This window comes from Aethalodelphis obliquidens, unplaced genomic scaffold, assembly GCF_003676395.1.
Source record: "Aethalodelphis obliquidens isolate GAN/ISIS:26980383/991018 unplaced genomic scaffold, ASM367639v1 scaffold3, whole genome shotgun sequence".
NCBI lineage: Eukaryota > Metazoa > Chordata > Mammalia > Artiodactyla > Delphinidae > Aethalodelphis > Aethalodelphis obliquidens.
In genome coordinates this window covers 13,347,766-13,373,813 of record NW_020837947.1, presented here as the reverse complement: position 1 = coordinate 13,373,813, position 26,048 = coordinate 13,347,766, and the positions used below count along the sequence as shown (strand labels likewise).

Genomic DNA, 26,048 nt, shown 5'->3' with positions numbered 1-26,048 from the left:
CGCTGAATGGGAATCAGTCTGTTCATAGGAAAGGAAGCATCAGCTCCTGACATAAATCTTCTTTCAGAAGTTCCCATTTAAATCAGATGCAGATACCAGGAGAGCTACTCTCCTTCTGGATTAGGTAGTTTGACTGTATCTGGAGAAAATGTGTGCGAACTTCATGAGAAAATATTCCATAATAATGGGGAACTTACCAACTTCTATTCAAACTTTTAAGTCACTGATAATGATAATTAGATTTTCACCATCTTATTCTTTTGAAAACTTGCTCACTAAAATGATTATACAACTGATTCTTAAAAAGTATAAACTATATCACATTTAGTCTGTTAATGTAAAATCCAATACAGAAAGAAGAGCATCCTACGTCAAAAGATTATTAATCTTACTTATGATAGTGAAAAGTGAGTCCCAAAAGAGGACTAGTTAAACCAACTATGGTGCATATCTAAAATGGAATATTATTTACCCATTCAATGTCACTGTAGATTTATATTTATTGACGTGTGAAGAAGTGCACTATATATTGTTCCATTAAAAAAAAACTACAGAGAATAAAAGAACCAAGGATTACAAACAGGAATGTGGACTCATAGCAAAACGAAACAAAAAAACAAACAGAAGAAAAAGGGCGGGAGGAGGGGGCGTCGGAGGGATGGAAGGGGGAAGGGAAGCGAGAGCGAGGAAAGGGAAGGAGGGAGTTTTTTTTTCTTCTTCCCATTTCTTTAAAAATCCCACACAAGAAGACACACACACACACACACACACACACACACACACACACAACCAACGTTTGTTCCCGAGTAGAAACATAAATAGGGCAGAATCGAACACTCTGTTCTTCTCTCTTCCAAAGTCAAAAAAAAAAGTAAAAGAAGAGAAAACGCAGGGCTTGAGCCTGCGCCCCCTCGGAGCCTCCTTCGGCGGCGGTGTGTACAAAGGGGCGGCCGGGACGCGCGGGTTTGTGCTACACTGGGTGGCCGCGCGCCAGGGACAGAGGCAGCGCGAGGGCGGGGGAGGTGGGGGTCATGCGCTCGCCCCCCGTTAGCAGGGGGTCCAGCTTTTCTCCTCTATAGGTGTGTGCACTGAAAAACACGTAGAAGGATATCCACCAAAATACTTAGATACATCTGTCTGTCATCTATCTATCTGTCATCTATTCACCTACCTCAGTGAATTGGAGACATTATCACTTTGTTGTTTATACTTTTCTATAATGGTTGAATTTTAAGAAACATACTATTTGTATAATCTGAGAAAATTAAGCTATCTAAATTTTGGGGAAAAATTTAGAAACCTGTCTAATACATTTTTTGGTTAATCTCACTGATAAAATGCTAAAAACAATTACTATAGTTTATGAAGAATATTTTTGCTTAAAGTATAGCAATCTTACTAGCTTTCCATTTGGACTTCTTTCTTTCAGCCCATGTGGCTAAAAAAGTAATGATAAAAATCTCTGTATTTTCTAGACATCTACCTTAAATTATTAAATAGTCAACTAGCAATGGAGACGTTTTTGAAAAATGGACTCATGTTTCCTCTCTCAAACCAGAAACAAAAGCCACTTGGTATTTCAAAGCACTGATGGTTCTTGAAATGTAAAGGGAGTGTCTAATGTTCTGCATGGATAATCTGACCTACATAGAAGCTATTTTGGATAACAGGAAATAGTTATCTTTATCAAACACATAAAAGCTGTCATTAATGTATAGCTGGTTATGCAGCAACTCTGCCAGGAAGAAATGCATTACAGCACTTAAGTCCAGTGGTTAGCACTTAAGCCTGATTCAACTTTTCCCTTATAAAACTCCCCTTCTGAAGCATCAATAACTGAGCCAATTAAAACCAATGTCAGGTTGGAACTGCACATAGCTTTCTGGGTAGAAAGGCTTTCTTTATAGTTTGGAGCATAGGAACAATTTTGTTTTTCTAAACACAGATGTTTAAAGATATTTTTATAGTTGCGATCAAGGATTGGGGCTTTTAGTAATTTAAAAATTATTTTAAATTACTCTTGCAGCTATATGTGTTCATTAGAGTAATGCTTGGTTTTAAATAAAATGGGCAGAGTATGCCATTCAACTAGTTCATACCTTCCCCAAACCAAAGTTAAAACACGAAGTTCAGGAAAGTAATAATTAACAATTACTATTCCTAAAAGTCTTGGACACAGAACAAAAGCCAACTTTTCCTGGTATAATGAACAATAGGTTAACATTAAAAATCTGTGGCATAAATGCACCGTGGATGCACCATGGGGAAGGAAGCGAGTGTCTTTCATCCCTCCATCCTCCCAGTCCGTGGCTTGGCAGTGCTTAGAGAAAAGGAGCCACAGTTTGTTGTCCACAACCCAAAGGCCCATCTGGAGTGTGGCGAGAAGGGGAGCTCATTGGCAATTCTGTCAGACTGTGGCCTGGTTCCCAAAAGCTGGCATGAGAATTAACATGAGGAAGGGCCGGTGCCCGAGGCAGAGCATCTGCACAGTGGTAGCCAGGGAGGCTCCTGGGGCCGTGTCTGGCGTCTGACCAGGAGGAATGTCAACCTACTTCCAAAGCATCCTCTGCCCCCTGTCCAGAGTGACCCGTGGCAAAATTCTTCAATTGTGGTTACAAACTGGTTACTAGCTTTGAAGTCCCGTAAGGAACAGGACACGACTGTCAGTTTCAGAGTGAGATCCTCTATGCTTAACAGTATCTGGAACATAGGAGGTGTTCAATTTATAATTGTTGTAGGAATGGAATATCTGCTGAATGGCCACTCATTACTGTATTTTACAAACAAAAGATCACACAAATGCAAAGAAACTAGTCAATTGCACGGCAAAGCTTTCAGAAGAAAAAGCGTCCTTGAGAATAACATTATTTTTTAAGCTACAGCCTATAGTTAATAATTTCTAGTTCAAGTGACTACAGCAAATACGTAGTCTCTACAGAGAAATTTTTGCAATAGCCCTATTGAATCAACAGTTAAAAAGTCAAGTGATGAGCTCTCTCTCTTCCCCTATCTCCCTCTCTTCCTCCCTCTCTCTTTCTCTCTCTCTCTCTCTCTCTCTCTCTCTCTCTCCAAAGGCACACTGCAGAGGAGGTGATTTTCCTAACCTAATATCCATTCAACAATTGTTCAGTGAACATTTACCATATTTTGCAAAGTTGAGACAGACGTTGGCTATGCCCTCAACAGCTCCAGCTATTTGTAAAAAGTGCTCTAATTAGAGGTAAATACAAAGTGTAAGTTTTTATGTGAACTAAGCACACACTAAATATCAACCTTGTTTTCAACTCAGAACAAAGCTGAAAAGGCAATGCTTATTCATGAGCCGTATAATTTTATCATGAGGAGAAAATTCCATAATTCTGGAGAAAGTCAGATAATCTAAGGTCCTGGTCTGATTTTGCCTTAACTAAATGCATGACTTTGTAAAAGTTGTTTAATCTTCAGGAATTTCAATTACTCATCTTTAAAAATCAGAGTTAGGCAAGATCTTTTACGAGTTTTCCCTCAAAAATGATAAGATTCTATAAGCCTTTCAGGACACTTAGATTTCAATCACTGAGTGTTACCTAGGGAATCTAAAAAATGCAGATTTTTATGGGCAATGTTAAACAGACAACGTGATATTTTTAATATAACTGGCCATCTTCCAAATATTTATAGATACTTGATGGAGTTTTATGTGACCACTGCTATCATCATATTAAACTCAAAAAGTATGTCCAAGACTCAATGGTGTCATGAAACTGTTCTTTTTAAAAGTACAAAGTATCAAAAGAAAAAAATATACAAGGCTTTAAAATACATCAGGACCACCACTCCTTCTTTGTCTGATTATTGTGGTGGTGAGCAGGTGCCATTTTATCACAAAGGTGAGACGTGTATTTCATAGAAAACAGACAATATAAAACCGAACAGAAAATGTTAAAGAGTGCTACTTGTAAATGGGCAGAAGACCTAAATAGACACTTCTCCAAAGGAGACATACAGATGGCCAGCTGGCAAATGAAAAGATGCTCAACACCACTATTATTAGAGAAATGCAAATCAAAACTAAAATGAGGTACCACCTCACACCGGTCAGAATGGCCATCATCAGAAAGCCTACAGATAAATAAATGCTGGAGAAGTGTGAAGAAAAAGGAACCCTCCCACACTGTTGGTGGGAATGAATTGGTACAGCCACTATGGAAAACAGTATGGAGGTTCCTCAAAAAACTAAAACTAGAGCTACCATATGATCCAGCAATCCCACTCTTGGGCATATATCTGGACAAAATTATAATTTGAAAAGATACACGCATCCCTATATTCATAGCAGCACTACTTACAATAGCCAAGACGTGGAAACAACCTAAATGTCCATCAATAGATGAATGGATAAAGAACATGTGGGGGGGGTGAGTGTGTGTGTGTGTGTATGTGTGTGTGTGTGTGTGTGTGTGTATATATATATATATATATATATATATATATATAATGGAATACAACCCAGCCATAAAAAAGAATGAAATAATGCCATTTGCAGCAACATAGATGTACCTAGATATTATCATACTAAGTGAAGTAAGTCAGAGAAAGACAAATACCATACGATATCACTTATATGTGGAATCTAAACTCTGACACAGATGAACTTATCTACGAAAGCGAAACTGACTCACAGATATAGAGAACAGACCTGTGGTTGCCAAGGGGCGGGGGGGAGGGACGGATTGGGAGTCTGGGATTACCAGATGCAAACTATTATATACAGAATGGATAAACAACAAGGTCCTACTATATAGCACAGGGAACTAAATTAAATATCCTATAATTAACCATAATGGAAAAGAATAAAAAAAGAGTGCTATGTGTATACACGTTTCCAGTCTGATTTAACTATGCTTTATATTAGTTCATTAAATTCATTAATTATGCATAGGTGTCTACCTAGCATAATTATGAAAATAGAAAAGTATCGTGACGTTAGAACATGAAATGATCTCAGAATATTTGACACTCACTGTATGAGACCCATGAACTTGGCAATGCTTTCGCAACCATATGTTTTCATGCCTTTTGACTTGTAAACACAAAAACCATGCACTGTTTAGGGATTTTTCACAAGTTTACTGAATAAGATGAAGTCAAGACACAAGAAATTTCCACCAAATCTTTTCATATGGCCTGTATCACATTTCTTACAAATTTGACTATAGTGCTACTAATCGTAGCACAGAGATATTAAAGGGATATAATTAACGTGAATACATCTAGAAATAAGAAAATAATTCCTAGTTTCTCATCACGATTATTCAGTACAACCTAAATGTTTTTGGTAGAAAACTGGATATTAAAATAATTAATAATCAAAATGATCTTTCCTTTTGATGAAATGTATAAGCAAGCTTCAATTCGCTAAGTGGCCATGAATCATTTTTTTGATAAGTTATTTTGAAACCTAGAAAGATAAGATTGTAAGTGATGGGAAGGCTCCCAGGCCCCCAGTATATTTAACCCACAGACCAGTTGATTGATTGCACTCAAGCGCTCAAGGACCAGCTTTGTGTTCCAGTCAAGGAAGGGGTGAGATGAGGTGAGAGAGACAGTCCTCCTTTTCTACAAGACTGTTTCAGATACAATTCTGAGATAGCTAAGGGCTCCTTTGGATGTTTTGCTTCCTCTCCTCTTCACCCTCTTCCACCTCTTAATTTTGCTTTTGCAGTGGCCCTCAGGGTCTGAAGTTCTCCCAAGTCTGATCTCCTACCAGTGCTGGCCTCATGGGTGTGTGACTTGGGTACTGTATGGGGCCCTGCACCCAGATGGGCCCTATACCCAGATTGGCCCTACACGTGGCTCAATGTTCTGCTGCATATGAACTGTTCTTAATAACTGTTGAACAAGGGCCCACACTTTTATTTGTACTAAGCCAAAATAAAAAATTACATAGCTAGTCTTGTCTCCTATCCATAATGATCCAGTTGATCATTAGCAACTATGCAAAAGAATAATCTTGAAGGAATATGCACTAATGTATGAAAAGCAAGTTACCCCTCAATTTTCTCAGAGGTGGGAGTTCCTCATATATCTACTTATGACCTTGCTTATCATTTCACTGCTCAAGAACTCTGTCACTTCATCTTCAAAATAAGAACATCAAATTATAAACGATAAGTCACTTCCAATCTAAACAACCACACCAGTTCTATAAAACTGGGACCTGGGCTTTTAAATAAGGTGTTTTCAACTCAGGCAGAGTAAAAGATTACATGAAGATAATTTAGACCATTAAATGGTCTGCTAGGCTGGTCAATTTACTTAATTACATCTGCGTGTTTTGTGGAAATTTCATTTATTCATTCATTTATTCATCAAACATATACTTACACATCATATCTATCACCCAGTTTATAAATTCCTTGTTAATTATCATGTCACTCCAGTAGACTACAGCCCCACAAGGAGAGAAACCCCATATATCATATTCACATCTGTAGTCAGAGGACTTGGACACAGCAGAGGCTCAAAAAATATTTATTAAATGCAGGCATGCACAATTGGATGAACTGAGTACCTACTACATGTCAAGTTTTGTGCTCAGTACTGGATATCCAAAGTTGACTAAGACAAGACCCCTACCCTCAAGGTTCGAATATTCTAATGCGACACAGAGAGAAAGAAACAAACCATGACAGACTGATATAATCAGTACTTTAACAGAAGCATACTGACAGTAGAGGACAAAGGAGGAGTCGTTTCACTTTGGCTGGTGGCATGGGGAGAGTGGAGACAATGTGCTATCTGAGTCTTAAAGCCTGAGCCAAGTCTAGGTAAAGAAAAAGAAAAAGGGGAGAGAGCGACAGAGAGAAAGAGGACATGCAAACACATGGAAGTGAGACGGAAATTAGCTTGAGGAAAACCAGAAGTGGTTCGGGGTGGTGGAAACAACATCATTTATGGAGGGTGATCAGAAACAAAGACAGGAAGTTAAAAGGAGCCACATAGGAAGATCCATTTCGAATAATGAATTTATCTTAAAGGTTATGATGAGTCACTGTAGGCTTTGAAACAGGGGAAAGACCCAACTGGAGTCGTATTTTGAACAATCTCTTTCATTATAATATCAAGGGTGCTGTTTAGCTCCCGGGTTTCTGGGTAAGAATTCCACATTTTTCCCTTCTATATTAGAGCAATGAATGCTCATTTCAACCACAAGTGGATAAAAATCTGTGAGAACTCTCAGAAAAGTAAAGGAGCTGAAAACTGTGACCATGTGTATGTAATTAGTGTAATTCTTGGCAACATGAACACCATGGTCCATAAAATAATAAGAAAATCAGCAACAATAACAAAAAAACCCACAAGATAAGTCCTGGAAATTTCAAATTTTCCTTCTGTCTTCTTTCTTCTGACCACAGAGGCTGCAGCTCTCAGTCTCATATGTGGGGTTCTCCTCATCCTCCCGCCCCTGATGTTGGATATTCTAGTTCTCAAACCTCTTTTCTATCTACGCTTTTTCTTTTTGCTTTTTTTTTTTTGCGGTACGTGGGCCTCTCACTGTTGTGGCCTCTCCCATTGCCGAGCACAGGCTCCAGACGTGCAGGCTCCTGGCCCAAATCAGTAAACAAGTCATCAGTATAATAAAGAATAAATAGATAAAAGGGATTCAAAATGCCATGTGAACAATGTTGGTGACACGTGAGGAGAAAGGAAGCAAAAGAATGGAGAACAGCTGTATAATTCAAGGTAAATAATTTTTTTAAAACATGGGTGGGGACCAGTGTTTACTAAACACGAAAGATTAATATCAGCAGAGGAAGGAATTGTTTGTTTTTAATCCAAGAGGTCATTGTGAACAATGAGGAAACAAAAAGAACACAGGTTACCATAGAAACTATTTAAAAAATACTAAAGCAAACTTCACTACATCCAAGGAATTTAAAATCTTACATAAACCATTTCACCTTGACTCTGGCAGTTGTCAATTCCTCCTTCTCCCATTTTCATTCATTTATTTGAGTAAAACAAACAGAAAATTATGATTTGCCTGTCCTCAGGATTATGGCAAAGCGGCATATATTCTTACACGATAACTTCTAGCTAAATGAGTACATGATTAACTGAATCCTATGACTGATAATTGCTTAATTACAAAATGTCACGCAAAGATCAGGAACTATGTATTTAGGTGTGAATACCACATAAAAAATGTGTCAATATTCTCATTAGCTCCAATTAGAAGGAAAATATAAGAGAAAAATAATAACCTGGGGTGTGAATTGCTTCTATAAGGCTTTTAAGATATATCAGGAATATATCACATGACATTTAAAGTCTACCACTTTTTCCCTTTATCGGTATCTATTACCTAAATTATACATTCATGAAACTCTAAAGTTCACGGGCACCTGTGTGGCCTTCATTTTCTTACAGAGGCCAACCCAGGGCTGCAGGTTTGACTCAACACAGGCGGAGTTAAATAGCTACCAGCACAATGATCGAAAGAGTTCTCCCAAATGCAAACGTCGTTTTCCCAAATTCAGTTACAGCATTTTGGAAAATGGTACCTACCACCCCAGTCTCAATGGAGGGGCAATTCCAAAGTCGTCACAATGATTCAGATAATCCAAACACCTTGAATGTCATAGTTTCATTATGTCCTAGAGGAGCTAACTCAACAATGACCAAAGCAGTGAAAAGAGATGACACCGACTCCATAAAGACTTTCTCCAAAACAGGAGAGGAATGCTCTTAGTTTTCTTATGTGGGACGAGTCTAGAAAGATAAAGTCAAGGGGTGCAAGTGGAGGTTTCTGAGCGAAGAAGGTGCACTGAGATGCAAGAGTCACACACAGGTGTCCAAAATGGCATCAGTGGGCGCACCATTCTCACAAGGACAATCCTTCAGTTCACAGCAGGGTCCCCAACTCCACAAGGATGGAGAACTGATTAGGGCCTGAGTGAGACCTATTTTATCCTTAGGATGCATTATTGATTGGGCTCAACATCAATACAGAATTTTATTTATATAATTAATTCTTAAAGAATTGCTCTTATCCAATTAACTTCCAAGAACCCTGCAACTCTTTATGGGCAACGCACAGGACCATTCTTTTATTCTTCCAGAAATGATTTTGAAACTATATGCATCAACTCAGGCCTGATATTTATATATAAAAAACACATAATCTTTTTATGTGCTATAAACATTGAAATCTGCACATGTAAAGAACATTAACGGCATCAACACAATTGATCACTTCATCCTTGAACTTTCTCCTTTGGCTGCCAGGGAAGCCTTCTGTCTTCTTTCTTCTGACCACAGAGGCTGCAGCTCTCAGTCTCATATGTGGGGCTCTCCTCATCCTCCTGCCCCTGATGTTGGATGTTCTAGTTCTCAAACCTCTTTTCTATCTTTTTTTTTTTTTTTTTTGCGGTACGCGGGCCTCTTACCGTTGTGGCCTCTCCCGTTGCGGAGCACAGGCTCCGGACGCGCAGGCTCAGCGGCCATGGCTCACGGGCCCAGCCGCTCCGCGGCATGTGAGATCTTCCCGGACCGCGGCACGAACCCGCGTCCCCTGCATCGGCAGGCGGACTCCCAACCACTGCGCCACCAGGGAAGCCCTCTATCTATTCTTATTCCCTGGGTGGTGTCAGCCCATCCCACAGCTTTAAATACTCACTATGTGCTTATGATTTCCAAATGTTTTTTTCCAGCTGTATCTTCTCCCTTGATCTCTACAGTCCCAGACACTCAATCACTCTCTTGGATGTCCACCAGCCATCTAAAATGTAACATGTCCCCCAGAGCTCTTGATTTTCCTTCTCAACCTTATTCCCAACAGTCTTATATATTTCCTCATTTCCAAATGAAAAATGAAGGGGCCAACTTTCACGCCTCTCTCTCACACACCACAGCCAATCCATCAGCAAAATCTTTTGGCTTTACTTTCGAAATATATCTAGATTTTTACCACTTCTGTCTCTATCCACTGTTTAATATCTAGTCGAAGCCACTCTTATCTCTCTTCTGAGTTATCAAAGTTGACCCTCCTAGTCTCCCTGCTTCCACCGCTGAAAATCAGTCTGATGTTAAGTATTTATATTATATTCACTCAACAATACTTATGAATTGTCCATACTAGGAAATGCACTGTGCTACTCAATGTATAGGGCACTGACATGCGTTTGACCCAATTTCTACCTTCAAGGTAGTTGACATAATTTTAGCATTTGTAAACTTTTGTGAATTTTGATTTAGCAGTTTTCTTTTTCTATTTGAGAGCCAATATTTTTACAGGCCTTTAAAAATCCTGAAGGCTTCAGGCACTTTCTCCATAATGCACAGTGGATAAAAGGCTCTGCAAAAGGAAAAGCTTGGAGGATAGGGCATTATACAAATGTAAATGCTTTAATACATTTAATAGTAATATGAACATGTAATATATCTTTAGGAAGGAAAAATGTGTTTAAAGCACGACAGTTACAAAAACAACACGCACATCTGAGGGGTCAATACAGTCACCCATTCAGACTAGACAGGTGTCCTTGAAATGATTTTATGGTCAAAACCCAATTTTGATTAAAATTCAGTTAAAGATTTTTTTTAAAGAAAGCAAATAAAGTAGAAGCCAATTTAACTGGTTTCTTCCTTTGTTTGTTTGTATTTTGCGGTACGCGGGCCTCTCACTGCCGTGGCCTCTCCTGTTGCGGAGCACAGGCTCCGGACGCGCAGGCTCAGCGGCCATGGCTCACGGGCCCAGCCGCTCTGCGGCATGTGGGATCTTCCCGGACCGGGGCATGAACCTGTGTCCCCTGCATCGGCAGGCGGACTCTCAACCACTGCACCACCAGGGAAGCCCCTCTTCCTTTGTTTTAACGTATGTTTTGACTAATCTCATCTTCAATTCCTTAATTTAGGGATCATGATTTATCTACTTGTTCATCAAATATTTATTGAACTATGATGTTCCAAAACATCATTGTTTTTGTTGAGTTTTGTGTTATATTTAAATTTGAGATGCTGTCATATAATGTCCATTATAGGAAGAAAGAGATTAAACCAAAAGGAGAATTTCAGCCTAAATATGATAAATGGATCTTTGACACTACTTTGTAGTTTAATAAGAAGATTCATTAAGTCAAAGCAACAAAACTTAATCTTTAAAGCACTATAAAAAATCAGAATCTCCACAAGATGGCAAATTTTTCCTACCAATGCTTATTTGATGTTAACCTAAAAGAAAATTAAGTCTTCATTAGTTATAGTTGTTTATTCTACTTTTCAGTAAGCTTTTTTGTTAGTCTGAGGGTTTTGTGTTTTTTTTTACAGTAAAATAGATTTATAGGAAATAATATATTTAACCAAAAAAGTTCAATGTTGATCATAAAAACAATTTTAGGGGAAGGCCATGATTATTTTTTTTGAACAGTTAGCAAATTTCATAGATATATCTCCAAGAGTAAATGTTTACTCCTTTCCTCATTTGTCTCTCTTTGATTTTATTCACAAGGTTTAAAAATCAAAGTTTAACTTTGTAGTCAATAATTCTTCTTTTTTACAAAATTGATCTCTATGTGACACACTAGCCTGCCCATTTGAGTCTTCTCTGGCATTTACCACTTGCTCTGTAAGGTTGCATGGATGCCACCCTGCCTTGAAATAATCAACATTGATACTTTAATTTAAAAATCCTGGGCTTCCCTGGTGGCGCAGGGACACGGGTTCATGCCCTGGTCCAGGAAGATCCCACATGCCGCGGACCGGCTGGGCCCGTGAGCCATGGCCGCTGAGCCTGTGCGTCCGGAGCCTGTGCTCCGCAACGGGAGAGGCCACAACAGTGAGAGGCCCACGTACCACAAAAAAAAAAAAAAAAAAAAAAAAATTTTAAATGCCCTGTATTATGCCAGTGTCTAATATTTGCTTTTATTTAAATATTAAATTGCTTATATTTAAATGGATAAAAGTTACAGAAACATTCATTCTTCTTAAGAGCAAACAGAACTCTTCATTGCAGTCTGTCCGCTCATCCATAATTCAGGAGCCCAGCCTAAAACATGCCCGAACAAGTACAAATACTGGCAAAGGTGAAATATTGAACCGCTACAGTAGCAGCTAAATTATGTAGCAATCTATGTGTGTGCCTTAATTTCATAGCACTGGAAGTAAAAACTAAAAGCAGAAAAACAGTCACCAATTATGGTTGTAAACTAAATAAGCAAGAGAGGAAAGCCAAGTTACCATTATTCAATGTTACATGCTTTTTATTAGTTATACATGGAGCTGATATGACAATAAAACCCTAGAGTGGGGGAAAAACATTAGTTATGTGGATTATCTATCCAGGCAAAGAGAAGAGGATTCTAGAAGAATGTTCTTATATATTTGAACTTTGAAAATAGCAACTCCGGTTCTATTTAAGTTAATAAAAATTTCCTGTTCCTCAAATAAATTCCCTCACTTGTCTTAATTATCTGGGTAATAATAGCAGCCCTCCGTTTATTAGGACCTTGGTCCCTCGTTTGGAGGTTCTAGCAGGCAAGAAAAGTTACTCAATACCCCTGGCAGAAGACAGGTCTCCTCTGGCCGGCTGACTTTTGTTTGGGTTCAAAGCCATCAGCAGGATGCACAGTGAGAGCTGAGATGAAGAGGAGGCCTTGCCAGCTGAATCGGCAAAATTAACCCAGCAGATCAATATGTTAACAGACAAATCCGCAGATCACCTTTCCTTCCAGCCCTGTCATTTGGCTTTCACTGTTGCAGGCTAGATGTGTTGCATCTTGTACAGATCTTACATTTTGTTGTCACCAATTACCTATTTTATGACATAACTGATGCTAAAAGTTAATGATAAGTATCTAGGGCTCAGGAATTTTCTCTCCTTCTGAATTGTAAGGTTTATTGTTCTAAATTTGTCAAGTACCCTTAGGACATGTTATAACTTTTTCTTACACTAGAGAGGAAAAAAATTATACAGTAAGTATAGTCCCTTCATTATGTAATACAGTTACTTGCTTTATACAGTACAGAATATAAAAAAAACGGTTAACATTCCTCCCCAAATCTGCATGACTAGCCCAATTTGCAACAAACTGTCAGGCCTGTGCCTTCTCATCCAGTTTTCTTCCATGACAATCGGAACAGCTGACCATATGACAGTATTTAGTTTTTAAAGCACCTTTTGTCTATTATGTCACTGAGCCTGACAACAATCTTGAGAGGGCTGAGCAGGGTGAAAACAGTCCACATTTGGCAAGTGGGGTCCCTAAACACATAGATGCTAAATTAGGACATTTACTGTCACAGGCCTGGGGTGCGGGGAGGGTGGGACTCCAGGGCTTTCCCCCACTCCACCCACCTCTCAAGCAAAACCATCTGTACATCCACGAAAACAAACAAATGAACAAAGCACTGAGCCATCGGTACCCTTCTGTCTCCTCTCACTCCTAACCATCACCTTAATAAAAAAATTTTTATTGATGTATAGTTGCTATGCAATATTATATGTTATTTCAGGTATATAATACAGTGATTCACAGTTTTTAAAGGTTATACTCTGTCTATAGTTATCATAAAATATTGGCTATGTTCCCTGTGTTTTACAATATATCCTTGTAGCTTATTTATTTTATACATAGTAGTTTGTACCACTTACTCCCCTACCCCTATATTCCCCTCCCCACTTCCCTCTCCCCACTGGTAACCCCTAATTTGTTCTCCATATATGTGAGTCCACTTCTTTTTTGTTATATTCACTAGTTTGTTGTATTTTTTAGATTCCACATTAAGCAATATCCTACAGTATTTGTCTTTCTCTCTCTGACTTATTTCACTTAGCATAATGTCCTCCAAGTCCATCCATGCTGCTACACTACAAAAAATAAAATAAAATAAAACACTGAGGCATCAGTACCCTTCCCTCTCCTCTCACCTCTAACCACTACTTTAATAAAAGAATTTTCACTCAAACCAAAATAAGTATAAAGAGTAGAGTGCTGGTAGGACCATAATCTGATTCTGAATTAAGTGTTTCAAACTTACTTTCTACACCTTTCCTTTGTTGTCAATATGTATCTTATCCACAGAATTTTCACATTTAGTCATTCAAAGGAAAATCTGCTTCGTTACCTAAGTATCTTCCCACACTTTTGCAAAGAACCCTAAGTTTCCATTTCATCATTTTGAAGCTGAGGTTACGGGGGCACAAAATGGTTCAGTCATTTGTACCCAGGCAAACGGCAAAGACGGACAAGACAGAGTAAAGAACTCCAAGTTCAGTGTTCCATCCACCCAAGTAAAGATGTACCACTTAAACTGGAGATCCTTGGCAACGGGGAGACCCAGTCAAAGGTTTTTCAGCCTATGGAGGAGGTTTATGCCCACATATTCAGCAAGGATCTGGTCTTTTATCTAACCAGGTTCTTTCCAGCATGACGAGTGGCATTTTTCCACAATTGTTGGGAAACAAACACTGCTTGCACGGAAGCACCACAAATCAGCCCAGGCAGATGAACATGGGTGGGGGTCACGTGACTGCAGGAGCTTCAGTCAAACGGGTGGTCTCCGGTCAGACAAAGAAAAACACCCATTCCCACTGATAGCCTGATTTTCTATAAATCGGAGCATGTTCCGGGTCATGAACAGCCAGAGGTGAGAGTCTGGTCTGTATCTGAAAGTGAAAAGTGCCTAACTGGAAATGACTGCTCGTGTGCACATTAAATGCATTAGAAGCCAGGAAAGTGGGGCTGTGACAGATTAATATGACGGCTGCGGTGCAAAGTCACATGCTCAAAAGCCAAACTACAGTATTATGCTCAAGCTCGCTTGACAAAGCCTAGAGCCAAACACGGCTAAGTATGGCCAGTTTTATATCCTGAAAACAGCCATTTGAAGCCTGAGAGAAGTAACAGGAGGACTGTGACAAAAGAAGCAATATTTTCATGTAGGTGTGGATGATGACTTCTTTTTTCTGGTTCAAGGAATACACATATTAAAGTGTGTATTTTAAAGCCTATTTTAATATTTTTCTAGTTCAGATGGAAGTCATACTGTTCACAGCCTTTGATTTTAGGAACCAGAACAAAGTAAAAATCAACTACTCACTTAAAAAGGAAAGGAAGGACAAGGTTCTGGGAATTAACCCAGTCACAAGCCATTCCAATCTTTCTGTTAATGCAAAATCCATTCATAATTTGGCCAAATTGTTATTAACTTCCAAAAGCTCCTTTGAAAATTATGAGTTTCAATCTCAAATGAAAGAACTTGAACCATTCACACTGAAGAATTCATCTATGAGCTGCCATAACATTTCCCTGTTAACTCTCTTGTGTAAAACCATTTGGTGCTGGAGAAAGAACACAGGTGAAGGACGGGGTTCCAGTCCACACGGGGCCACGAGCCGTTAATCTCGTCAGGTCATGACACCCCTCTGGGCCTTTTGGCCTCTTTTTGCTTAAAGACTTTCTAGATGTCCAAGAGCTTTCTCGCTGGGATAACTAAACCACTGGTTTACTTATTTGACTGTAGCATATAGTTATTTGTCCACCATTGTCATGATATCCTTATCAGGGCCTTGTCATGGTGCTGTATCGTCATTTTTTATTGAAAGACAGTTTGCCGATGACTCAGTTCTCAGCCAGACACTGAACTGAATAGCCATTAAGGTCACACTAATGCAGACACGAAACCAAAAAAGGAGCTTTGTCTTTTTTCTACTTAAAGAAGACAGCATCTTAAAATAGCATGGACTAGTTTGAAAACACTAGGATAAAGCCATCACGGTGCTATTCCCTGCTGCAGCTTCATAAAATTGAACAAAAACGCAAGCAAACTGAAGAGAATCTGAGGTAAGCTGGCATTTAAAATTTAAAGCATATGAGAAAACAAAACAAAAAACCCTTGACGTTTCTGCCCCTTACCTTGCAGCCTCTGCATCACGTTGGCGATGTCCCGAGAAGCCCGCGAGGCTGTCCTGGAGGCTGCCATGGTCCCACCTTGGCGTGGAACCACCACTGGAGACTCTCTGCCTGACGTAGTGCAGCCCTAGGTCCCTCCAGAAAACATACTTGAACTTCTCCAGTTCTATCGAGTCATGGACGAATCCCAGGCACTCACAGCAGTCAGTGAAGAGATCTCCCAGAAATCCAACCACTTCTTTTTTCTTCTTTTGCTTTAAGACTGTCCTCTTAAATGAACTCAGGAACCTGAAAACCAAACAGAAAAGGTTCAATATTTTTAAAACATCTATATAGGTCACTCGAGTGCAAAAAGTAGAGCTATCTTTATTTAATTTGAAGAGATGATTCATCTCTTATTTCTGAAGTGAAATAACTAATGTAAAAATACTTATAAACTATAAAGTAATAGGCAAATATGAGGAATTCTCATGGTACTTGATAAACACATAATCAAAACATACACAGCAAAATTGGTTGCTAAAAGGAGAAATATTCATTTTTTTCCATGTTTTCTTTTTAAACTAGACCTTTTTCATTGATCTATGAAAGTGAAAGTACCTGTATTCAAAACGCCGGTTCTATTTCCTACTATTCACAGGTTCTCTTATCTGGGCTATTTCAGCCTGCTTTGCACACCTATTTTGCTCTGTTGTGTTTGTACACTTTTTAGGAATGAGATCAGATCTTAGCTCCTAAAATTTGATGACTTGAAACAGGATAAATATAAAACTATTTCATTCTAGAAATTCAAATTTCGAATCTTGTCATTTTAGAAGACAAATGGGTTTGATCTAGCTTTTCCCTCCCCATAGAAAGATTCTAAAGTAAGTTGGAAGGCTGGGGTGGGATGGGGGGCTGACAGACAGGACATTTTCCTTCCAATCCCTTTCCTTCCTGTATTCTCTGCTTTGGTCAAGCTTAATTCATCATGCTGGACGCGGGGAGGTAAAAAAGAGATAAGAGAGTAGTTGATGAAATCTTGACATGGAGACATGTACTTTGAACATGAATTTCCTAACCCTAGGGTTAGCCGAAGAGGAGGCCTTGCCAGGAACAGGACAACTGATGACAGAAAGAAGAGGAGGGTGAAAAATGTACCCAGAGAAAAGAAATTTAACCAAGACACCAAACCAAGGGGGCTCATGTGAGCGTGATACTTTTACAATTCATACTCATCTCTGGGCTATGATGATGAAGGGAAGAAAAGAAACAGGGTGGGGGCAGGGGAGGACGGCAAAAGCAAGACGGTAAAGAAAACACAGCGCATCTATGTGTGTGGTCCACCTTCATCTATGGGATGGTCCAACTTCGGCAAGGAAATAAGAGGTGTCTATGAGTGCTATCAAACATTGTAACGTGAATGTGTGGTCATAAAACTTGTATTATTTGTGAAGAATTGGTTAAGTAATACAGTGTAATTACAGATTACAACTGATTTTTAAAATGGCATTAACACCAGTATATACTGGTATCTAGTTAGATTCTACGAATACGCTGATAACATCGTTTTTAGACCACTACCTCAAAAAGGATGTAAAACATTGCACACTGCTGCTGCCCTGCACATTCCTGGGGCCAGAAAGGGTGTACCGGTCACTTAGCAAGTTAGGGGTCAGTGGTGCAGTGAATAGCACTGACTGGTAAGAAGGCAAAGACAGACTTCTCCTGGCTACTTGCAAAGATACAGAAAGCAGGACCCAATACTCCGCAGCTTCTAGGCTAGAGAGGTACCTCTCAGTGGGTGGTTCCCCCAGGGGTTCTCAGAGGAGAAATAATTACTAATGGCTGGCCCTCATGCCTCAAGGCCTGCAGCCCTACTGGAGCTGTACACCCATTAGCAGCCTTCATGTCCTGGGGAAAAACATTCCACCAGTCCACATACCAAAGCTACCTTAATTTGAAGACTGATAGACAATGAGAAGTGCCTAAGGGATGTTACAAATGGCTCCCCTAGGGCTTCCCTGGTGGCGCAGTGGTTGAGAGTCCGCCTGCCGATGCAGGGGACACGGGTTCAAGCCCTGGTCTCGGAAGATCCCACATGCCGCGGAGCAGAGGGGCCCGTGAGCCATGGCCGCTGAGCCTGCGCATCCGGAGCCTGTGCTCCGCAACGGGAGAGGCCACAACAGTGAGAGGCCTGCGTACCGCAAAAAACAAACAAACAAAAAAAAACAAGATGCATGCCAGGCAGGATGGATAGCTTGAGCAAAGGCATGGACACAAGAAACAGCATGATTTGTATGTAGAACTGCCAACAGTCAGTGAGGGACTCTATCAGGTGACATTCTGGGGCTGAGGCTGGCAAAGGAGGGAGCAGCCAGATGGCTCAGCCCTGTGTGCTCTGCCCAGAAGCTGGTCCTGGGTCTCCAGGAGGCAACAGGAAACCTTGAGGGATTTTGAAGCTAGACATGACCACGTGTGATTGAGGTTATTCTAGCTACACTTTTTTTTTTTAAGTACATTGCTCTTTTTCTTTTTTTTTTTTTTAAATTTTATTTAGTTATTTTTGGCTGTGTTGGGTCTTCGTTGCTGCACGCGGGCTTTCTCTAGTTGTGGTAAGCCGGGGCTACTCTTCGTTGCAGTGCGCCGTCTTCTCATTGCAGTGGCTTCTCCTGTTGCGGAGCACGGGCTCTAGGCGTGCAGGCTTCAGTAGTTGTGGCACACGGGCTCAGAAGCTGTGGCTTGTAAGCTCTAGAGCGCAGGCTCAGTAGCTGTGGCACATAGGCTTAGTTTCTCCCCGGCATGTGGGATCTTCCCAGACCTGGGCTCGAACCCGTGTCCTCTGCATTGACAGGCGTATTCTAAACCACTGCGCCTCCAGGGAAGCCCATTCTAGGTACGTTTTTTAAGGGTGTATTTGAGGTTGACAGCTCAAAGTTCCAGGAAGATCTGTTAGGAAGGTATCTCAGGCGTGCAGGTGGAAGATGATGAGAGACTGAAACAGGATGGTGAACGGAGGGTAAAATCCAAACAAATCTTGAGGAGGCAAAACGTGCAGGACTTGGTGACTGGGGGGAGACAGGGAGTGGGGGGTGAGGTAGCCAGGGGATCGTGAATGACTCTCAGGGCTCTTGACTTGAGCTTCTGTGGGCCACGGTACCATAGGCTGAGCGCAGCAGTAGAGGAGCTGTGCAGGTCACTATTTCCCCAAACTCTGCAGTTCATACCCTCACATCCTTGCTGAACAGCATCTTAATTACCCCTCCACACGCTCAGCTGAGCAAATCCAAAGGCTCGCTGGACCCAGCCGAGGACCCACACTCTGCGCGAAGCCCCCGCTCACACAGCAGCGCACTTTCAGCAATTCCCTCCATTCCTCCAGCACCAACAAGCCACGCTATGCAAAGACCTGTCTTATAATCCTTAACAGTCAGTCTTATCTCCCTCTAATGAGACCATGAGCATTCTGCAGGCATAGAGGTTATAACTCTTGCTGTTTTGACATCACACCCACTGATATTAACTAGATCTCTGGAATACATCCTAGCCCCCAGTATATATTTTTGTTTTCTTGAATCACTTTCACTCCCACTCCTTTGCCGGAGTGAGTCACATAAGTGTCTAATTTTACATTTAATTATTGTTTTCCTCTATTCCTCACTAAAGTATGAACGCGTAGTTTTCTACAGGACTACCCTCAGAAAACTCCTTCCTCCCCACTGCAAAAGACGCTGATGCAACATCCTTCCCTTTTTAGACATAAGATTAAATATTTTGCTTTTACCATTCACGTACACACATATTTCCTATTTTGTGAAATTATGATATTCTTGCTTTCTACTGATACTTAAATTTAAAGGGCCATGTGATTTGATAAAAATTTCAAATTAATCAGACAAAGATAATAAAAGGAGATTTTTACAAGATATGTGTTCTGGATGTAGGAAGATGTGAGTTTAGACTTAGCTCTGCTCTGACTAGCTGGATGATCTTGAGTTGGTTCTGTGTATGGAGGTGCTCAACAAACACCTGACATGGGATCGTGGTAACGGGACATGCACAGACTCTGGACCAAAACAGACATGGAGCTGAGTCTTAATTCTGCCTCTTCCTGTCCATGTGGGCATGACCTACAGAACTAGGACATGAGAGGAATGTCCAGCACCGTCAATGATCTCAAGAGTCCCAGGCTAATTAAGAGTTTTTAATCAGGTGCAGGATATTGGGCGGCGGGGGGGGGGGGTAGGAAGAGAGGGTGAGGGATGGGAAGGGAGACTTAGGGAGACACTGATGGGTTGTGTGCCAATTAACAGTCCTTGCACCATCTTCTAATCATTTCCAGGGAAGGAACTAAGATTATAAAGCAGCTAATTATATCCACCACACCTAGCAGAGAGGTAAGATTCCTGTATTTATTATGTCATACAGCAAATGTATTGAGAAACCACGTGTAAAGGACACCGGTACTGAGTAAATAGCAGTGAACAAGACAGATAAGCCCCTCTTAGAGTTTATGTACCAGAGCAGGGGATGATACAAACAATATTACAATAAAGTAGGTTGCGTATTGTAATGGAGAAATCCAAGGTACTGTGGGAGCAAAGAGAATACCCAACCACTACCATCTGCTGTATTTATCATGCGGGATGCAGAGGGAATTTAGAGTATCTGCTATCTGGGATTCTCCTATCTGAACAATGTACTCTTCTTAACACCAACACCTGTGAAAAGCACCGGAATGAATCATCACAACTTGACTTCTCCAGTCTCTAAGCAGAATGGACAACTGGCTGCTAAAGCAGTTTCCTATTTGTTCTATTAAAAAGGAATACAGGGGGCTTCCTCCCTGGTGGCGCAGTGGTTGAGAGTCTGCCTGCCGATGCAGGGGACACGGGTTCGTGCCCAGGTCCGGGAAGATCCCACATGCCGCGGAGCGGCTGGGCCCGTGAGCCATGGCCACTGAGCCTGCGCGTCCGGAGCCTGTGCTCCACAACGGGAGAGGCCACAACAGTGAGAGGCCCGCGTACCGTAAAAAAAAAAAAAAAAAAGCTACTGAATACATCTCAATCCCCCTTCTATCTAAGTCCTTTGCTGGAGCGAGTCACATAAGTGTCTAATTTTACATTTAATTATTGTTTTTCTCTATTCATCCTTTAGTAATGGTACTAATTAATGAATGGTAAGATGGCTAAATGGTGGGGAAGAAGAGGGACATCCTGCAGTTAATACAAAACTATTACTGATGCCTGTGTACCGGCTATCAGTGAACAGTGCTGCTAATTATTCACTCATGGATTTTACAGGGTAACAAATAAAAATTGGTCCTTTCCCTGGAAGAACAAAAATATGTAGAAGTACTCAAAAGACGAAGTGCAGAGCTGATCAGCATGACAGATACTATGTCATGATTGAACATTTTTTTTTAAGCCTGGAGTATAAATCTTGCCCAAAGATGCCTGCTACCTTCCTCCCGTGCTTTACTAGAGTCTATATTGCACTTCGTGCCAAACATGAGTTCTCACTGGTTTAGACCACGAGGAAGGACACATTTAACACATTTCAGAGAAGGAGATATGCAGACTTCCTCAAAGGGGAGCCTTGGGTCCTGCACGCCTGTCTTCAGACCACAGGGTGTGACTGTTGTATCTAGCGCTGGTGCCGTCTGCCCTGGGGAGAAATTGCTACTAACCTTGCCCAGTCATGGGTTTCTTACATCCGGTTTCAGTGACACCTCCCTTCATCTCCAAGTAGCTGTGTGGGCTGCATAATTATCAGAGAGCAGGTCCTACTGTAGCACCCTCCCCACTTAGCACAAGCAATTCTTGAACATTTTTCAATGATAAGCTACCTTTTCTCAATCTTTACTTCTTTGCACAGAAGAATCAAGTGGAAAAAAATTCTTACGTGGGGGACGAGGACAGAAATAAACCAGTTTGTGAAAAAATCATTAGTTAAGACAGACAAAAGTGAGGCTATAATGTAATAACTGAGCAAATATTAGTTAAGACAGACAAAAGTGAGGCTATAATATAATAACTGAGCAAATATTAGTTAAGACAGACAAAAGTGAGGCTATAATAACTGAGCAATATTATTATCTGAGTCAGTCTGAAGATGTGTCTTTATCTTCAGCCTGAAATATATTAAGTTAGTGTTGATCTGGCACATTTTGTTCTAAAATTGCCAGAAAGTAATAAACAGACTCAAAAATGCAAGCAAAAAACAGATGTGTTTTTTATTACACTGTTCTGGTGATGTCAGGAACTTTTTATCCATCCTATTAATCTTTTTCATCATGGAGAACAGCAGGCCTCTCAAAGAACAATCCTCATGACTCATGGCTAAATCAGCATTTTACACAGATGTGGGTCATATTAATAATCTTTGCTTAATTGAAAATTATAATATTTCTCATACACAAGTCTAGCTCCTGAATACAAACGCTTTCTTTGGAAAAATAGCTCTCAGATGAAGACAAAAATAGATACCCATTAAAGAAGAGAGAGAGAGAAAAAAAAACATTCATTTTGAACTCTCTTAACATTTACAGAAAATTTTCAGATGCGTACAGGTTTTCTACCCCAAACTGAGAAGCTCTGAAATGGACATTCTGGGATGCTAAGACCGGCTTCACAGCTGGTGTCTTTTTCTCCCCAGGGTTGAACCTGACTCTATTTGTGGAAGAGGGCCTGAACTTGCAGCCTCCAAGCTCTGTTATCCGAGGCAGCCCGCTGAACCCCGTTTCCCAGCCGGCTTTCTTTCCTGATGGCTAATAGCTGCTTTATTTTGCATATTTTCCTGCCCTCTGCCATACACCTGCCGCTCTGTGAACCACCATTTCACAGAACTCCCTCCGGCAGTGATGCAAAATCTGTCTGAAACGTATCTTTCTGGAGAGGAGACGAAAGTTATCTTGCCCTCTAGCGTAGGGTCCGCCTGCCAGAAATCGCAGGGCGACAGCTGGAGTAGAGTCTGAAGCCCCGGCCTCCGCTGTTCTTCAAGCCCCGGGCCGTGCTACCCATTTCCCCTCCCCCAGCCCTTCCTAAAATAGTCGGCAGTGGAGGAAGGGAGGCTCCTGGAATTTGTTCAGCGCCCTACATCTCCCATTTGATAGTAGCAACTGTCTCGACCATCGCAATAAGAGGGTGGCTGCCTTTTTCTTCTGCATCACTGGACCCCAGAAGAAGTGCCACAAGCGGAAGTGACAACTCAGAGGGGGGACGTTAATAGGGGTATCTACGCACGAGATGCAAGGAGAACGCTCCCCACCTCCGTCTCTCCTCATCCTTGAGTATCACACACGTACGCACACCACCGCCACCATCACCATCCTCTCCCTCCCATCAAGCACGCACGACCCCGAGCACGCACATACAAACTTGCTTACAATTTGTCTGCAATTTGTGCTGCTTGCACCCATATTCTCTCTCTCCTTCCTCTCTCCCTCTCTCCTTCCCTTTACCTTCTCTCTCTCTCTCTCGGGCTCGTTCTGGTACCAGGTAGCGCAGCGAGCGCAGCGGCGGTGCCGGTGCGCGCTCTGGGCCGGCCGCGGTGGCGGGAGCCGGGGCGCGGCTGCAGGGCAGCGGGGCGCCGGGCGGCCCTGGTGACCGAGTACAACACGCCGGGCCGGCTCCCCGCCGGCGGCGGATCCGCGGCCGCGCTCCCGGGCCCGCTCGCACACTCACTCACTCCTGCGCCCAGCTGCTCGGCTGCTCTGCCCTCCCTCTGCAAGCGGTCCTCCTTCCGGGTGCACCCTGGGGGTTCAGGCCTCCTCCCACTCCCCCGCCCCCGCACTAAAGCTCCCTTCGGGAAGGTTGGCTAGGCGGGTTCAGCCCCCAGGCAGGTTCCCGGCGCGACCCGTGCGCCGCCACGCCCCTCCCCGCGCCCGGCGCCCGGCGCCCGGCTCCAGGATGCGCTGGTCCCTGGCAGAGCCAGGGGCGGGGGCCCGAGCCTCTCTCACCCGCTTCCCTACCTCCCGGAGAAGCACGGCCTCCGGAGTCTCTCCGCAGCTGCAAAGCCTTTCCGTGAGCCTCCCTCTCCGGGAGCCTTTCCACGGGGTCCACCTCCCGGAGGTCGAGGAGGAGAGAAATGGCCGAGAGCGCTGGGAAGGGGATTCGCTGCCCCGCCTTGCTAACTTTGCCTGGGGTTTCCAATGCCCTGCTGACCTTCCTGAGCAGAACCTATCTTGAAAGCCTGGGGAGGTTCCCTGATGGTCCCGGGAAGGAAGTGGTGCGGTTCAATGAGGACATTCCTCTGGCTCCTTTTAAATCAACTTTCAGAAAATCCTAACGGCTGACCTTTTGGCTGTCAAATCAGTAGCATATAATTTTAGGGAGACTGGTCAGACTATAGATTTTTGTTCATGGGTTTATAAGGCTTGGATTTCCCGAGAAGACACCTGACATCTGAATCGTATTTATTCTTGGTTATTCGTTAAGATGACCCTGGAGAACTACCTTCAGGTTCTTCCCTCACGCTCTCCCTGAGGCTTTCATCATAAGTCCTTCTCATGGTGTAGAGGAGAGTCGGGGGTTGCCTAGTAGCCTTCGGAAGAATTTATCTTGTTGTGGTTTTATGGTTTCCAAGCAAAGTCAAACATAGTCTCTCTTCACCAACAACGAAGCCCAAGTCCAACAGGATTGTGGCAACTCAAATAATCGAAGCTATGTTGCAAGAATCTTACAAATAATAATTACCTTCTCGAATTTTCTATCTGAAAATAGTTTTTCCTATTCTCTACATTTGCAGAATGGAAGGATGGGGCTTTAAAGTGGATGAAGTTTTTCTTTGCCTCCTGCCTTTCCCTCCTCACTTGCTGCCAACACTCCACTGATTAGTTTTGCATTTCCTTCAAATTCTCTCCCTTTTGGATTCCATCAAAATAATATCTGACATGAATCTGGTAAACTCACCTGATGTGTTACCTTTCCTTGTGTTTACGTATCTCAGAGACCAAAGAATGAATCTCTGAGTACAGTACTGGTTGCACCAGGGAGTCGTGCCTGGAGAGGGGATGTTGGGGATCACTCTCAACATATCCTGCCTCTGCCTCACGGTGACACTCACCGTGGATGCCCAGAGCTCCTTGTGGAGATAACCGGCCAGAGCCTAGTGGTGCCAGTTAGCTCCCTCCGCCTGGGTGGGAGCAGACTGAGATCCAAGCTGCAGGCCTGCCACTCAGGAGGAGAGGATCTGACTGAGTTCTTCCCCTCTGCCTGTGCTTTCGTCTAAGCAACTCAACCCACCGACTGAAACTCCCTCATTAGACTTAGCTGCTCTTCTCCCAGGCACAGACAGGCAGAAGCCTAGGGCTGCCTGGCTGGCCCTGGTTGCCTGATGAACTGAACGTCCACTCTCAGCTCAATTTTATCCTCCACAGAAGGACTACGCACATCATCGACTTTTGGAACAGGCTTGTCTTTTTTTTTCTTTTTCTTTCTCCATAAACCCCAGGGAAGCATGTTGTAGCTTCATTTATTCAACAACTATCGTTTGAACACCTACCATATACGGAATATTGTCCTAACCATTGGAGCCACAGTGGTAAGTAAAAGTGGACCTGGTTCCTGCCTTCACAGAGCTTCCAGTATAATCAGGAAGAGACACACTCATCAAAGAGCCACACAAATTATTATAAAACCTCAGCCTCCAAGAGAAGGAAAAAAAAAATGAGAGCCTTCAGTGAAAGGAATTAATTTAGTTTAGAAATCAGGAAGACTTTGCTAAGGAAGTGACTTTGAACTGTGATCTGCAGGAAAGGCAACATTAACTAAGAGAAAGACAGGTAGGCTGGGGTCTGGAACAGCGCTCCAGACAGGGGGCACAGTGTGCAAAGGATCAATGGAGGAAAAGTACATGGTGCATTTGAGGAAGTGAAGACCAATGTGGCTGCAGAAGAGGAAGCAAGGGAGGGGACAGGAGCTACACCAGGAAATGGGCCCCTTGAGACCCCAAACGAAGGGAAGGGTAGATTGTGCAGGTCTTAAAAACCAGCCCGAAGAGACAGGTCTTTACATAAAGTCTTTACAGTGTTCTCAGTAAGTGGTGCAGCATGATTACATTTATGTCTTGAAAATTTCCCTTTGGCTACAATGTGGAAAACAGATTAGAAGTAGGGCCAAAATGGGTAAAGGTAGACCAGTTAGGAAGTTGCTACAGTAATCTTTTAGAAAGATC

General features: G+C 42.1%; 1 protein-coding gene across 1 annotated transcript in view; it reads right to left on the bottom strand.

Annotated features, from left to right (window-relative positions):
- SYNE1 (spectrin repeat containing nuclear envelope protein 1) overlaps nucleotides 1–23,576 on the bottom strand; it is a 462,280-nt gene extending 438,704 nt beyond the window's left edge. The window contains exons 1-2 of the mRNA XM_027083161.1: nucleotides 23,335–23,576; nucleotides 15,897–16,181 (exon numbers count right to left, since the gene is read on the bottom strand). Coding sequence (XP_026938962.1) covers nucleotides 15,897–15,963 — 67 coding nt within the window. The 5' untranslated portion in view covers nucleotides 15,964–16,181; nucleotides 23,335–23,576. The remainder of the gene's footprint in view (nucleotides 1–15,896; nucleotides 16,182–23,334) is intronic.
- Between the last annotated feature and the right edge of the window lie 2,472 nt (nucleotides 23,577–26,048).